This window comes from Corvus moneduloides, chromosome 27, assembly GCF_009650955.1.
Source record: "Corvus moneduloides isolate bCorMon1 chromosome 27, bCorMon1.pri, whole genome shotgun sequence".
NCBI lineage: Eukaryota > Metazoa > Chordata > Aves > Passeriformes > Corvidae > Corvus > Corvus moneduloides.
In genome coordinates this window covers 327,294-341,152 of record NC_045502.1, presented here as the reverse complement: position 1 = coordinate 341,152, position 13,859 = coordinate 327,294, and the positions used below count along the sequence as shown (strand labels likewise).

Below are 13,859 nucleotides of genomic sequence, written 5' to 3'. Positions count from 1 at the left end.
GCTGGGCGGGGCCTCCCTCCGCATCCGCCAATGAGCGGCGGCGGGGGCGTGGCGCGCACGGGGTCTGGCGGAGCGGCCGCTCGGGGCGGGCAGAGGCCGCCGCGACCCCCCCGGCGCCGGTTGCGGCCCGTCCCGGCCCCGCCATGGCCGCCCCCCCCCGCCTCGGCATCCAGATGCTGCTGGAGGCCGCCGAGTTCCTGGAGCGGCGGGAGCGAGGTACCCCCCGCGCCCCCCTCGGTGGCCCCGGTGCCCCCGGCCGGGCCCCGCGGTGACCCGCGCCCGCCGTTGTGTCTCCGCAGAAGCCGAGCACGGTTACGCCTCGCTGCGGCCCGGCGGGAAGGACGGGGAGGCCCCGCGGCGCCGCGCCAAGACCCGGAGGAGCGGCAGCGGCGGCAGGTGACGGCAGCACCGGGCGGGGCGGGGGAACCGGACCGAAAGGGCCCGGCCGCTGTAGGGCTGCGGGTCCCGCCTGGCCCGGCCGGGGAGCGCCCGCACCGTGCGGCCGGGCCCGGGGAGCCCCCGCTGTCACTGGGCGTGTGTGACGGGCCCGAGGGGGCTCCGTGTCCGAGTGTCCGCGCCCGCCGAGGCCCCTGGAGCTGGGCCTCTGGCCGGGGTCACCCCCCCGGTCCCCGGGCTCTGGTGGAGCCCCGCTGCCACCGGGTGTGTGACAGGGCCGGGGGGACCCTCCTGTCAGGACGCTGCTCAGTCTCTGCTGAAGTCCCTCTGTCTCTGGGAGTGTGACAGGCCCAGGGGGCTCCTGTCCCCAGGTGTCCCGGCCCCGGGAGGCCCTGCTGTCACTGGGCCTGTGGCCGGGCCGGGGTGACCCCCCAGTCCCCGGGCTCTGGTAGCGGCCCCCCGCCGCCCCTGGGGGTGTCACAGAGCCGGGGGCACCCTCCTGTCTCCAGGTGGTTGGGGTACAGGGAGGTCCTCCTGTCACTGGGTGGTGACAGCAGTGGGGGACCCTCCTGTCATCAGGTGACTGGGCTCAGTTGTCCCTGGGTGTGTGACAGGACTGGGTGGGGCTCTGCTGTCACCAAAGTCCTCCTGTCACCAGGTGTCTGACACCGTGGGTGGGACCTTTCTGTCCCTGGGTGACCAGCCCAGAGAGGTCCTGCTGTCACAGGGCCCTGGCAGGGGTGGAGGGGACCCTCCTGTCACCTCCTTAATTATCCACCCTGAAACCCACCCTGATTGTAGACCAAACCACTACAGCCTCCCATTATCCCTCCTTGGTTGTTCCTCCCCTTTATTCCCCCCTGGTTGTTCCTCCTTCTTATTCCTCGCTGATTTTAAATTCTAAACCACCTTTTTTCTGAGTTGGAAGTTGGCTCCAAGCACCCACATTGAATTTCAGGAGCAAATCCCACCATCCTGGAGGCTTTATTCCATTCCTTTAATAACCTTAAAATCACTTGGATCCTCGTGGTGGGGGAACCCTCAGCTGATTTTGGGAAGGGCTGGCTCCAGGATGTGCCCCCAGCCAAGGGGAAGCTGTGAGGGGCAGCAGGTCCATCCCAACACGTCACCGGCGCCAGATCGTGCCAGGGAGGAGCCAGGCCCTGATGGCACCACATCTGTCACTTCTTTCCTGGTTGGGAGCGATCCCGTCTGCGCGACGCCACGGCAGCCGACCTTTGGCAGCTGCCGGAAAAAATCCACCTGGATTTGTCCGTGCTGGGATTCCTGGTGTCTCCCAGGGCCGGGGCGGCTCCGTGTCCGCCCACGCTGGGGTTTGGGGTGTCAGGAGCCCCTTGGGGGGCAGCTGAGGCCACTGGGCTTGAATCAGACAGGCTCCAGGTGAATCCAGGGGTTTGTCCTGCCTGGACACGCTCCAGGTTTCCTTCTCAGAATATTTTGTTTGCTTCAGGCCACTCTATTACGGTTTTCAGGAATAAAAAACATATTCTGAAGGGAAAGCTGGTGATCAGCTGAGGTTTAAACTGGTGGGAATCATAATCAGTGACTCTGTGGGCACGAGATCGCTCTGGAGAGGATGTGGGAGCCACAGGTGTGGGAGCTCCACCTGCCCCGGGGTGAAGCTGCCATCCCCTCTGTCCCTGTTTATTTTATCCAAAATTAAAATCCATCAATTAATTCATATTTTTCTAAATACTGGTGATGGTGAATGCAAGCCAAAAGAGAAAACAACTGTTCCAGGAAGGATCCAGGTGGAAGAGAGGATGGATTTGTAATTCGTGATTGTGGAGGTGATGGGAGCTTCACCCCTGCCCATACCAGTGCTGGGGAAGTGTTTGGATAATTTAGGATCAAGGAAAAAACTCCTAAGGCTGCAGCCCATGGCAACCCCTTGGTAAAGGGCTGGGTGTGAAACATATGGATTTATCCAGGAAAACATTTAATGGAGCGACTGCACGGGAGCCGGAGAGCTGAGCCCTTCCATTGTGCCAGGATAATCCCGGCCGTTGGAGTGGGAAAAACATTTTTGGGGATGTGGGAGGTGTGGCCCCGATATTGCCAGAAAGCCAACAGAGCCACTGGAGCAGGGTGATCCATCAGGAAGGGCTGCTGGAAAAGCGAAGGAGACCTCAGAGAGCATCTCCCACTACTGTGGTGGTGACATCCCTCATTTTCCCTTTGGTCCATCCCTTATTTTCCCTTTGGTGACATCCCTTGTTTTTCCAGCACTCCCAGATCTCGTGGGGCTATCCCAGTAGACACCCCCCTCCAAACAGCCTGTGGGTTATTCTCACATTTATGTTTCCAGGCACGTAACGATGTTTTTCCCAAATTAGAGTGGAGCTGCTTGAGGTCTCTGTAGGTTTTAGGAGGTCGGTAGGCAGGGAGGCTGCTCTTCCCTAAGCACCATTCCTGGGAGCACGAGCAGTGTGGCCTCCTGTGGCTTCTTTCCTGGATTTCAGTGGAGGGAAAATCAGTCATAGCTTGTGTTTTCCACCTTTTCCCAGCATCATGGACATTCGAAGTTTCAGTCCTGAGCCAGATCTTGGAGTCAGACACGACCACTCAGATGCTGCCCAGTGCCAGATGGAGCAACTTCCAGCACTGATACCACTGTTAATCCCAATCCCAACTCTAAATTTGAGTCTCTGGATAAAAATCCCATGTTATGGTTTTCCTGACCCTTTTATTGCCATTTATCTGGCAATTTCTGCAGCTGCATCCCACCATTCACCATCCCTGGGTATGGAGCTCTGGAAGCCCCTCGGGTTTGCATCTTTTCCAGGGAGCCTTTGCTAATTCCCACATGTTAATCCCAACTGTTAATCCCTAATCAGGCAGAGGAATTAACTTCTTCCTTCTTTTCCAGGTCGACACACAATGAGATGGAAAAGAACAGGTGAGTGCCAGAGGAGCTGGGCTGGGGGGAATTATTGCTTTTCCAGAGGTATTCCAGCTGAGATTTGTCCTGAGTAAATCCCACTTTTTTTGCCTATGTTGTCATCCCGAGGTCCTTTGGGTGAGGAAACCTTGTTCACTCCCAGTGTATCCCAAACAAGACCAGCAGGTCATTGCAAAATCCGTTTGGAGCTGCCCGGGATCGGGCGGTTCAGAGATGGGTGTTACAGCCCATTCCTGAGGATCTGACCTACATGTTGGGATTGGAGTAATGGACACAGGGAAACTGGGATGTGCTGGGAGCATCCCTGCTTTCAGCAGATAAAGGGATTTCCTCCAGGAGCTGGAGTTTCCCTCCAGCATTAACACCCTACCTGTTAATGTGGAGAAAATCCACACGTTACAGGAAGAGGGAGGATTCCTGGAGCACAGTCAGTGCTCCTGCAGGGACCTGGTTTTGTTTTGTATCCAAAACCACCCTGTTCCTACTAAAAATAGGGAAAGGAAGCACTCCCAAGGGATTTGCAGCTGGGTGTTAGCCTGGGCAGCTTCAGCTGTCAGCAGGAACCAAACAGCATTCCTGAGGTGGAACCTTTTTGGGAAGAGAATGACCAAAAGTGGATATTCTCGCCCAGAATTCCAAGGTTATTGGCATCTCCTTGCCTGGGATCATCCCAACAGCCCAGGTTGCCAGCAGGGTTTATCCATGAGGTTTTTCCAAGACATCCTTTTGCCTGGCTGCAGTTTTCTCACAGTTTCTGGAAGCCCACGGGGGCTGGGAAGGCTCCTGGTCAGGCTTAGCTCCCACCACCCCAGTTTTCCACACCAGTGGGGTGGGAATGCCATTGGGGAAGCTGATCCAGCTGTGTGCTCCCGTTCCAGGCGTGCCCAGCTCCGGCTGTGCCTGGAGAGGCTGAAGGGGCTGGTGCCGCTGGGAGCGGCGGCCGGGCGGCACACGACGCTCAGCCTCCTCACCAGGGCCAGGCTCCACATCCAGGTGAGCTGGAAAATGGGATCAGTGCCAAGAGCAGCATCCCAGTACGGGGCAAGTGCTGGGTTGGGCTGGGATAACTGGGAGACCACTGGCATCATGATGGGATAATGGAGGGAGTGCTGGGATTCTGCTGGGATAATGGGGGGAGGACTGAGATTGGGCTGGGGTAACTGGGGGAGTGCTGAATTGGGCTGGGATAGCTGGAAGAGCACTGACATCAGGCTGGGATAACTGGGAGAGAGCCAGTACTGGGCTGGGGTGACTGGGAGAGTGCTGGATCAGGCTGGGGTAACTGGGAGAGTACCAGCACTGGGCTGGGATAACTGCGGGAGTTGGGATCCACATGGCTCCACGTCCCAGGCGTGTTGAAGACGGGAGTGCCTCGGGAGCTGGTGGTGGCTGCTCCGGGCTGGTTTGGGCCGGGAATGCCGAGTGGTTCCGAGGGCATCCCGGAGCTCAGGGTGCCGTGGTTCCGAGGGCATCCCGGAGCTCAGGGTGCCGTGGTTCCGAGGGCGTCCCGGAGCTCAGGGTGCCGTGTCTCCCTCCGCAGAAGCTGGAGGACCAGGAGCGCCGGGCCCTGCACCAGATCGAGCAGCTGCAGCGGGAGCAGCGGCACCTCCAGCGGCAGCTGGAAAAGCTGGGAATCGAGCGGGTCAGGATAGACAGCATCGGCTCCAGCCTCTCCTCCGAGCGCTCTGACTCGGATCGAGGTGAGAGCCCGTGCTGGGGGACGGCCGGCGCGGGGTCTGGCCGTGCTGGAACTCCAACCATTCCCATTCCTCTGGCAGAAGAGATGGATGTGGATGTGGAGAGCACGGACGACCTCCCGGCCGACCTGGACTGGAGCAGCAGCAGCCCCAGCGACTCGGACGAGCGCGGGAGCCTCCAGAGCCTCGGCAGCGACGAGGGATATTCCAGCTCCGGCGGGACCAGGGCGAAGCTGGCGAGCAGCCGGAAGCTTCCTGTCGGGATCTAGGAAGCGCTTCCCATCGCCGTTCCCTTGGGATCCCGTTAGCCAGCACACCGACCCCCCCAGCATTCCCTGCACGGAAAAACCTGAGCGTCCCGCCGATCCAGCTGCTCCCGGGGCTCCGTTTGCACCGCCGGCCGCTCATCCCGGCCGAATCTCCTCTGCCAGGCCCTACATTCCAGCCACACGCGGAAACGCCCGGGAATATCTTGGCAATAACAGCGACCTCAAGAGCCTTCCCTGGGTTCTTTCCCAGGCTGTCACTGCCCGGTATTCCCGATCTTCTCTACATTTGGGTGGCGTCATCACGTTCCCGATCCTCAGGACCCAAAAAGCTGAGGTTTTGGGAGCAGATCCGAAAAGAGAACCGGCCCTTTGTGGAGTTTCCACCGGGACAGAGCGGAGCCAGGTTGGGAACAAAGAGCATTTCGGGCACAGGGATCAGCCTCAGTCGGGGGTCCCTTCCCCCCGACTCTAAATATTCAGGGACACCCCATCCCAGTCGTCCCGGGCATTCCTGGCGTGGGGAGCAGCGCTCCGGGGGCGCAGAGCCATCCTCACCCCTCGGGTCGGCCGCCTCCGGGCTGGGAAGTTTCTGCCCTCCCTAAACCCAAATGGGACGTCCCACCTCCCGTGGCACGGCATTCCAGACTCCTGGAATTCCCTTTCCACGCTTCTAGTCTCGGGGACAATTTTTTCTACCTCGGAGGGAGCCCATGGACTCTCTCCACCCCTTCAGCACAAAGATGATGCCTCTGCTCAGCAATAACCCCACGGGACTCCCCGGATCTGGGATTTTTCCAGCCTCGTGGAGGATTCCAGAAGCCACCACAGGGAGAGAAGCCCCGGAGGGCAGGGGGGATTCCGAGCCGGAGCACACGTGAGCTGTCCGTGGTGTGTGTTCGTTTCCCAATGCACTGGAGGGAGCATTCCCACCACTTCCTGCTTGTAGAGATGCTCTGGGAATGCTGACATGTAGAGAGCTCTGCTTCCAACCCCTTCCTTTTCCCCTCGAGCTGGTCCAAGGGCTTTTCCAGCCCCATGGAGCTGGCCAGGCCCTGGGGAGGAGTCGGCAAGGAGCTCTCCAAGGGTTTAGGATACAAAGGTGGCTCTGCCAGTCCCTTTCAGGAAACACAGGTGCTGAAAGGCATCGAGATGCTCCATGGAGTGCAAGGGGATGAGCAGTGGGAGACTCCAGTGCTTTCCTTTGTCTTTTTTCTTTTTTCTTTTTTCTTTTTTCTTTTTTCTTTTTTCTTTTTTCTTTTTTCTTTTTTCTTTTTTCTTTTTTCTTCTTTCTTCTTTCTTCTTTCTTCTTTCTTCTTTCTTCTTTCTTCTTTCTTCTTTCTCCTTTCCTTTCCTTTCCTTTCCTTTCCTTTCCTTTCCTTTCCTTTCCTTTCCTTTCCTTTCCTTTCCTTTCCTTTCCTTTCCTTTCCTTTCCTTTCCTTTCCTTTCCTTTCCTTTCCTTTCCTTTCCTTTCCTTTCCTTTCCTTTCCTTTCCTTTCCTTTCCTTTCCTTTCCTTTCCTTTCCTTTCCTTTTTTCTTTTCCCTGTTCTTTTCTTTTTTCTTCTTTCCCTTTCCTTCCTGTTTCCTTTCTTCCTTTTCTTTTTCATTCCTCCTTTTCTCCTTCTCCTCCTTTCCTGCTTTTCCTTCTTTTCTCCTTTTCTGTTCCCCTTTCCCCCTTTCTCCTTTTCCTGTTTTCCTTTCCTTTTCAACACCCCAATCCCGTTCCTGGCTCACTTGGGGAAGTGGGAAGCTGCCCTCAGGCCCCACAAGTTGCCCAAATTCCCCAGGTTCTGGCTCTTTTTCTACGTGCTGGCTCCTAAGAGAAAAAAAAACCCAAACCACAAGGAATTTTCCTTTAAAGCTGCTGGAATTTCTCACCCTCCGGCATTGCTGCAGACCATGGGCACCCGAGCTCAACTCCCTGCGCCTTCAAAAAGAGGGAAAAAAAGGCAAAAAGATGGAAAACACCAAGAAAAAGAGGAATATCAGCCCTTGGGGGCCAGTGGCTCAGGTGGCTTTTGCCAAGCTCCATCCTTCACCTGGGGATTCCCAGTGGAACCCTCGGGGCAGGTGATTCCCCGCTTTGGGAAGACCCTTCCAGAGGTACAAAATATTGATTTTTGGTTGGTTTTGGACATTCTGAAGGTTTGGCCTCAGCACAAATGAGGGGTTTTGGCAGGTTTGTGCCTTTTTGAGTTCCCAGCGCCTTTTTTTCCCCTTTTTTTCCTTCCTCTCCCAGACTGACCCTTCCTGGCCCTTTGCACTGTCGGGCTGTGCTCCGGGAGCCCCCAAAACGCTGCACTAACCCGGAATCTCCGGGTCCCCATTGGTGGTGCCAGCCTTTTCCTGGAATTCACTGATCCACCAGCATTCCTATGAAATAAGCTGCAGGAAGGACTTTTTTATAGGTTGTGACAAAAATCCAGGGAGTGGGGGGAGTCGGATCAGGGCACGGATGGGTGGGAATCAAAACCACCCATTTTTGGGTTGTTTTTCCTTTCTTTTTCCTTATGGAAGGCAGATCCCGAACCGCCAGTCCCGGGAAGCACCAAAATGTTTGTTTCATCCTTACTAATTTTTCTAGTGGAGCCATCCCATCTCCACTCAACCTTTCCTTTATTATTCTTTGGGACACCTCTTATTTGTGCTTTTCCATCATTTTTTCTGTTCTTTTTGCTTCCCAAGAAGTGGATCCACCCCAGCCTCGGCTCCGTTGGGCAGTCGGGAGTGGACACGGATCCCATTTCCAGCCGTTCCTGCTGTAAATATCCCATTGTTGGGCTGAATCCCATGTCAAGCCAATAGAATGGTGCTTTTTTTTTAGGAATTCCGTGTTTTAGGAGATCTTTGCTGTGTCCATGGATATTTCTGTCTTGTTTGATTGTTAGGAAATAAATTATTTCGTTACGAAAGAGACATGTGAGCTGGAATTGCTGCAGGAAGGGAGCAGGAAGGGCCCGGGGAGGGTGAGGATGGGGATCCACCCTCCTCTGGGGGGTTGTGGGGAGTGAGGTCGCCCCTGAGCCTCCTCTCTCCCGGCTGAGCCCCGCCAGCTTCCTCCGCCGCTCCTCATCCCCGAGCCCTCCCGGGCGCTCCCGGCTCTATCCCGGTGCTGCTCCCGGCTCTATCCCGGTGCTGCTCCCGGCTCGGCCGCTCCCGGGGCCGGGGCTTTGTCCCTTGTCCGGTCCCTGGGCTGTGCCGGGGGTCGCCTCTGGATCAGCCGGAGCAAACCGGCACCAGCCCCTGCCCCAGAGCTGCCGGAGGGGGGGCACAGGAGAGCCGGGAGGTGCGGGCTGGCGCTGGGAGCTGCGGCACGGGGCGTGGCACGGGGATTTGGGGCACACGGGGGCACGAGGGGGGCAGAAGGACGTGGGGGGGACAGGGGGACAGGGCACGGGGGGTGGTACACGGGGTGACAGAGGGGCACGGGGGGGCTGTGCCACCCTGGGACCCCTCCCGGTGCCTCACCGGGGCAGGTGCCCCCCTTGGGGTCCCGCCCTCCGGCCGCGCCCGCGCTGAGGGCTCTCGAGTGGCGAGTGGGGACAGGGTGGTGACCGGGGAGGGACGTGCCGGGAAGAGGAGCGGGGGGGCGAGGGGGAGAGGGGGCCACAGCCAGGGGGTGGCGGGGCACGAGGCTGGGGGATGGGCAGAACATGGGGAGATTTCGGGGACTGGGGGGGACATGGGGTGAGGGGGCGTGGGACAGGAGCGGGAGGGGACGGAGGGGGACATACTGATACCGGAGTGGGGACAGGAGAACATCGGGGAACCCGGAGGGACATGGGGGACATTGGGGATTTTGGAGGGACATGGCAGGGTGGGGGAACACGGGGGGACATGAAGGACCAGGGGAACACAGGGGGCTGGGGGGGATTGGAGGGTGATATGGAGGGACATGGGGGGAGTATTGGGGTGTGGGACCGTGGTGCCACGAAGGGGACATGGGAATATGGGGGTGTGGGGACACAGCAGAGGGGAGAGAGGTGGTGATACGGTGGGGAGGACGTGGTGGGGCTGAGAGGATGTGGGGGGATTGGGGACATGGAGAAGTGCAGGGGGACATGGGGGTGTGGGGACATGGGGACAGGGGGACCCCAGTGGGGGACATGGGGACCCCAATGTGAGCCCCAGTAGGGACATGGGACCCCAACAGGGAACATGGGGACAGCAATGGGGACTCAGTGGGGACATGGAGATATTAAAAGGGATCCCCTTGAATGGGGACCCCAATGAGGACATGGCTGTGGGGACACCGGGGCATGGGGCCAGCAGCAGAGTGGCAGGGCGGGGGTGGCAGGCCCCGCAGTGTCCCCGTGTGTGTGACACACCTGTCCCCGTGCGCTGGCACGGTGCCAGCGGCCACATCCCGCCTGCGGGGCTATAAGAGGCCACGGGCTCGGCCCTGCCAGCACTGCCGTGGCCCAGCCACTGTTCCCGTCCTCGGCCCTGTCCCCCGCCATGGCCCTGGCACTGCTGCTGCTCCTCGCCCTGCTCGGGACCACCCCAGGTAGGGCCCCTGCATCCCCACAGCCGGGGGCACCCCTAGAGCTGAGTGTCCCCGCAGGGCTGGGCACCCCCAGGGCAGGGCTGGGCACCCCCTTAAGGACCCTGTGGTGAAGTGACGGGGACACGGATGCCTGGATGCCCCTGGGCAGGGGGGAAGGGGGCCCTTGGGTGAGGGTCCGGGCCCTTGGGACCCCTCTTGGGGTCTCGGGCTAGGATGGGGTATTGGGGGGGTTGTCACTGGCGGGGGTCCCCCATGAGGGATGGGTGGGGGAGGGATGTGGTATCAGGGGGTGTAATGGGGGGGTTCCTTCCACCCAGGTCCCCCCATGATGGCAGGAGTGGAGTTTTGGGGGCTGTGGGTGTTCTGAGGTGGGGGTCATGGTGCCAGGGGTCCCCCGGGATGGGGTATTGGAGTGGGAGGGTGCGTTGAGGGTTCCCAACACCCCCAAGAGGTCTGGTGTTGGAGTAGGGTGACTTGAGGGGGGTGTATTGGGAGGGGCCCGGATTGCCAGGTCCCCCTGGCCGGGTGCTGACAGTGGCCACAGGTTTGGGGGCGCCGGGGGGGGGCTGTGGGGTGCCCCCCTCCGCCTGGTGCCAGAACTGGGTGACGGCGCTGCGCTGTGGGGCCCTGGGGCGCTGCCCCCACCTCACCCAGGGACCTCCTGACGTGGTGAGAGACCCCCCCACGTCCCCAGCACCCCTCTGATGTCCCTCCCCCCTTCCCTCTGTCCCTGTACCCCCTGTACGTCCCCAAAACTCCACAGGGGTCCCAATACTCCCACCATGGTCCCACGCCATGTCCACATGCATCCCCCATGTCGCCGTGTCCCCGTGTCCCACCTCCCAACATCCCTGTGCCACGACATCCCCATGTCCTCATGCTCCCCATGTCCCTGTCTTCCTCTGTTGTCGTTCCCCAATATCCCACATCCCTCTGTCCCCATGTCCCACATCCCCGTGTCCCCATGTCCCACATCCCCGTGTCCCCATATCCCCATGTCCCGCATCCCCATGTCCCCATGTCTCACATCCCCGTGTCCCTGTGTCTCACATCTCCGTGTCCCCATGTCCCCATGTCCCACATCCCCGTGTCCCTGTGTCTCACATCTCCGTGTCCCCATATCCCCATGTCCCCATGTCCCATATCCCCATGTCCCCATGTCTCACATCCCCATGTCCCCGTGTCTCACATCCCCGTGTCCCTGTGTCTCACATCTCCGTGTCCCCACGTCTCACATGTCCCCGCTGTCCTCTCCTGCAGGACGTCTGTGCCATGTGCCAGCAGCTCGTGGGCTTCCTCCGCCGCGTCTCCAACCAATCGACCGAGGAGGTGCCTGGGGGGATGGGGTCAGGGGCCACTCTGGGTGTCACCGTGGGGGCCATGGGCACAGGTGCCACTGGGCGTCATGGTGGGTGCCAGCAAGTGCCACACAGGGAGGTGCCACTGTGGCTGATGAGGTGGTGGCGGCCGCTGAGGGTGCCGTGGTTACAGATGCCACCATGGTGACATGTGCCACTGTGGGTGCTGGGCTGGGGGGAGAAGTGGTGGCCGATGTCAGCAGGTGCCACGGTGGCAAGGTGACAGGATGGATGCCATCGTGTGTGCCATGGCCACAGGTGCCATGCCACAGGTGCCACCCATGGGCACCAGCGGTGCAGCGGTGACAGGTGTGGCTGGGGTGTGGTGGTGGTGGTGAGGCCGTCACTGGGTGTCACTGTGGGTGTCACTGTGGGGGTCACTGTGGGTGTCCTGGTGCAGGTGGTGCTAGATCAGGTGGTGAGGATTCTGTGCCTGCATCTGCCTTTTGTGGTGATCCCGTGCCGGGACCTGGTTCAGGCGCTTGTCCATCGCCTCCTCTACGGGTCCTCTACCTCATGAGTGGCAAGGGGGTCTGGGGACACTGTGGCCCCCAGGGTCATGCGGGCTGCTGGGGGCTTGGGCACACCATGGCACGCAGGGACACTCCAGGGTGCCCGGGTGACCCTGTGCTGCCCCGCAGAAGCCCCAGCAGGTCTGTGCCACGGTGAACCTGTGCCACGGAGAGCCCGGGGTCGCCCCGGCCGTGCCCGTCCTTGAGGTGCCCGGCACTCACCTGCAGGTACCGGGACCCGGGGGCAGCGGGGGGAGGGTGGCGGTGGCCCCGCAGGCGATGGCCAGCGCGGTGCGGGGGGGCACAGCCCCGGCTGCAGCGTCCCAGCCCCGGTTGCAGTGTCCCAGCCCCGGTTGCGGTGTCCCCAGCCCCGGTTGCAGTGTCCCAGCCCCGAGCTGCAGTGTCCCCAGCCCCGGTTGCAGCGTCCCCAGCCCCGGCTGCAGTGTCCCCAGCCCCGGTTGCGGTGTCCCCAGCCCCGGTTGCAGCGTCCCCAGCCCTGGTTGCAGCGTCCCAGCCCCGGTTGCAGCGTCCCAGCCCCGGCTGCGGTGTCCCAGCCCCGGCTGCAGCGTCCCAGCCCCGGCTGCAGCGTCCCAGCCCCGGCTGCGGTGTCCCAGCCCCGGCTGGGGTGTCCCAGCCCCGGTTGCAGCGTCCCAGCCCCGGCTGCAGTGTCCCCAGCCCCGGTTGCAGTGTCCCAGCCCCGGTTGCGGTGTCCCCAGCCCCGGTTGCGGTGTCCCCAGCCCCGGTTGCAGCGTCCCAGCCCCGGTTGCAGCGTCCCAGCCCCGGCTGCGGTGTCCCAGCCCCGGCTGCAGCGTCCCAGCCCCGGCTGCGGTGTCCCAGCCCCGGTTGCGGTGTCCCAGCCCCGGTTGCAGCGTCCCAGCCCCGGCTGCAGTGTCCCAGCCCCGGCTGCGGTGTCCCAGCCCCGGTTGCAGCGTCCCCAGCCCTGGTTGCAGCGTCCCCAGCCCCGGCTGCAGTGTCCCAGCCCCGGTTGCAGTGTCCCAGCCCCGGTTGCAGCGTCCCCAGCCCCGGCTGCAGTGTCCCAGCCCCGGCTGCGGCGTCCCAGCCCCGGCTGCAGTGTCCCAACCCCGGCTGCAGTGTCCCAACCCCGGCTGCGGTGTCCCAGCCCCGGTTGCAGCGTCCCCTCCCGCAGGGCCCCGGCGGGGCCGGGCTGTCCCCGGAGGCGCTGCCGGTGCCGCTGTGCTGGATGTGCCGCAAGGTCGTGGAGCGGGCGGAGGCCGCTGTCCCCGTGGGCTCGGTGGCCGCGGCGGTGGCCGGGCTGTGCCGGGCGCTGCCGCTGCCCGTGGCCGGAGCGTGCCAGTGCCTGGCCGAGCGCTACGCGGCCCTGCTGCTCGAGGGGCTGCTGGGCCGCCTGGGCCCGCGCCTGCTCTGCCGCCTGTTCCTCGCCTGTCGCAACGGGGACAACTGGGACAACGCGGACGCGGGGACGCTGCCACCCCCCTGGGTGCTGGAGGCCGTCGTGGTGCGGCTGGCGGAGTGTGTCAGGGAGGAGGTGAGGGGGGACGCGGGGAACACGAGGGGGACACGAAGAGGATGGCCGGGGGGCACAGTCCCCAGGAGGTGACAGGGCACCCCAGGGTTACACAGCACCGAGGGGACACATCCGGGAGTGTCACAGCCCCAAGGACACGTCCCAGAGTGTCGCAGCCCCCAAAAGCCATGCCAGGGACACAAATGGTGGTGCAGCCCCAAGGGGACAGATCCTGGGGCGTCACAGTCCCACCAGCCCTGGGGACACAGCAAGGTCCCCAGTAAGTGCCACCCTCCCTCAAGAGGACAGTGCCAGAGTCCTCAAGGCACAGCCCTGTGGAGGGGGCTTTGGGGGTGCCCCCACCCTTGGGGGACCCCTGACCCTGTGTCCCCCCCACAGGACCCCAAGGGCGTCGGTGCCCCCGCGCTGTCCCTCCCCCTGGGCCCCTGTGCCCTGGGCCCCATCTTCTGGTGCTCCGGCCCAGAGGCCGCTCGGCGCTGCCAGGTGAGCAGGGACAGGGGGACAGGGGGGACAGAGACAGGGGGCTGCCACCCCAACTGACCCCCAACTGACCCCTGTGCCCCTCACAGGCCCTGCAGCACTGCCAGGAGCACGTCTGGCTGTAGGGGGACACCAGGACCCCCCCCAGCACTGCCCAATAAACCTTGGATGCAGCTCTGCCTCAGTGTTTTGGGGTGTTTCGGGGTGTGATGG

At 61.9% G+C, this 13,859-nt stretch overlaps 2 protein-coding genes across 5 annotated transcripts; both read left to right on the top strand.

The window, feature by feature from the left end:
• The first annotated feature begins 81 nt into the window (after window positions 1-81).
• On the top strand, window positions 82-6,550 carry MXD1 (MAX dimerization protein 1). Of its 3 annotated transcripts, none has more exons than XM_032091931.1 (6): window positions 82-216; window positions 300-396; window positions 3,287-3,316; window positions 4,198-4,312; window positions 4,860-5,019; window positions 5,101-6,550. In XM_032091931.1, the coding sequence occupies exons 1-6, from the start codon at window positions 144-146 to the stop codon at window positions 5,283-5,285; spliced, it is 660 nt and encodes a 219-aa protein (XP_031947822.1). In that variant the 5' UTR covers window positions 82-143; the 3' UTR covers window positions 5,286-6,550. The 3 variants fall into 3 exon arrangements, with proteins under 3 accessions (XP_031947822.1, XP_031947821.1, XP_031947820.1); XM_032091930.1 differs by having other exon boundaries at window positions 5,098-6,550; XM_032091929.1 differs by having other exon boundaries at window positions 4,860-6,550.
• A 2,844-nt stretch (window positions 6,551-9,394) lies between these two features.
• SFTPB (surfactant protein B) lies at window positions 9,395-13,825 on the top strand. Of its 2 annotated transcripts, none has more exons than XM_032091927.1 (7): window positions 9,395-9,789; window positions 10,334-10,458; window positions 11,050-11,118; window positions 11,792-11,887; window positions 12,807-13,166; window positions 13,545-13,649; window positions 13,736-13,825. In XM_032091927.1, exons 1-7 carry the CDS (start codon window positions 9,741-9,743, stop codon window positions 13,769-13,771), a joined length of 840 nt encoding a protein of 279 aa, XP_031947818.1. In that variant the 5' UTR covers window positions 9,395-9,740; the 3' UTR covers window positions 13,772-13,825. The 2 variants fall into 2 exon arrangements, with proteins under 2 accessions (XP_031947818.1, XP_031947817.1); XM_032091926.1 differs by having other exon boundaries at window positions 9,397-9,789; window positions 11,789-11,887.
• The last annotated feature ends 34 nt before the right edge of the window (window positions 13,826-13,859 follow it).

Coding starts and splice junctions, on each gene's coding strand:
- MXD1 (XM_032091929.1), top strand. CDS start 144: ATGGCCGCCCCCCCCCGCCTCGGCATCCAGATGCTGCTGGAGGCCGCC. Junction 397..3,286: donor AGGAGCGGCAGCGGCGGCAG/GTGACGGCAGCA, acceptor CTTCTTTTCCAG/GTCGACACACAATGAGATGG. Junction 4,313..4,859: donor GGGCCAGGCTCCACATCCAG/GTGAGCTGGAAA, acceptor CTCCCTCCGCAG/AAGCTGGAGGACCAGGAGCG.
- SFTPB (XM_032091926.1), top strand. CDS start 9,741: ATGGCCCTGGCACTGCTGCTGCTCCTCGCCCTGCTCGGGACCACCCCA. Junction 10,459..11,049: donor CCCAGGGACCTCCTGACGTG/GTGAGAGACCCC, acceptor CCTCTCCTGCAG/GACGTCTGTGCCATGTGCCA. Junction 11,119..11,788: donor CCAACCAATCGACCGAGGAG/GTGCCTGGGGGG, acceptor GCTGCCCCGCAG/AAGCCCCAGCAGGTCTGTGC.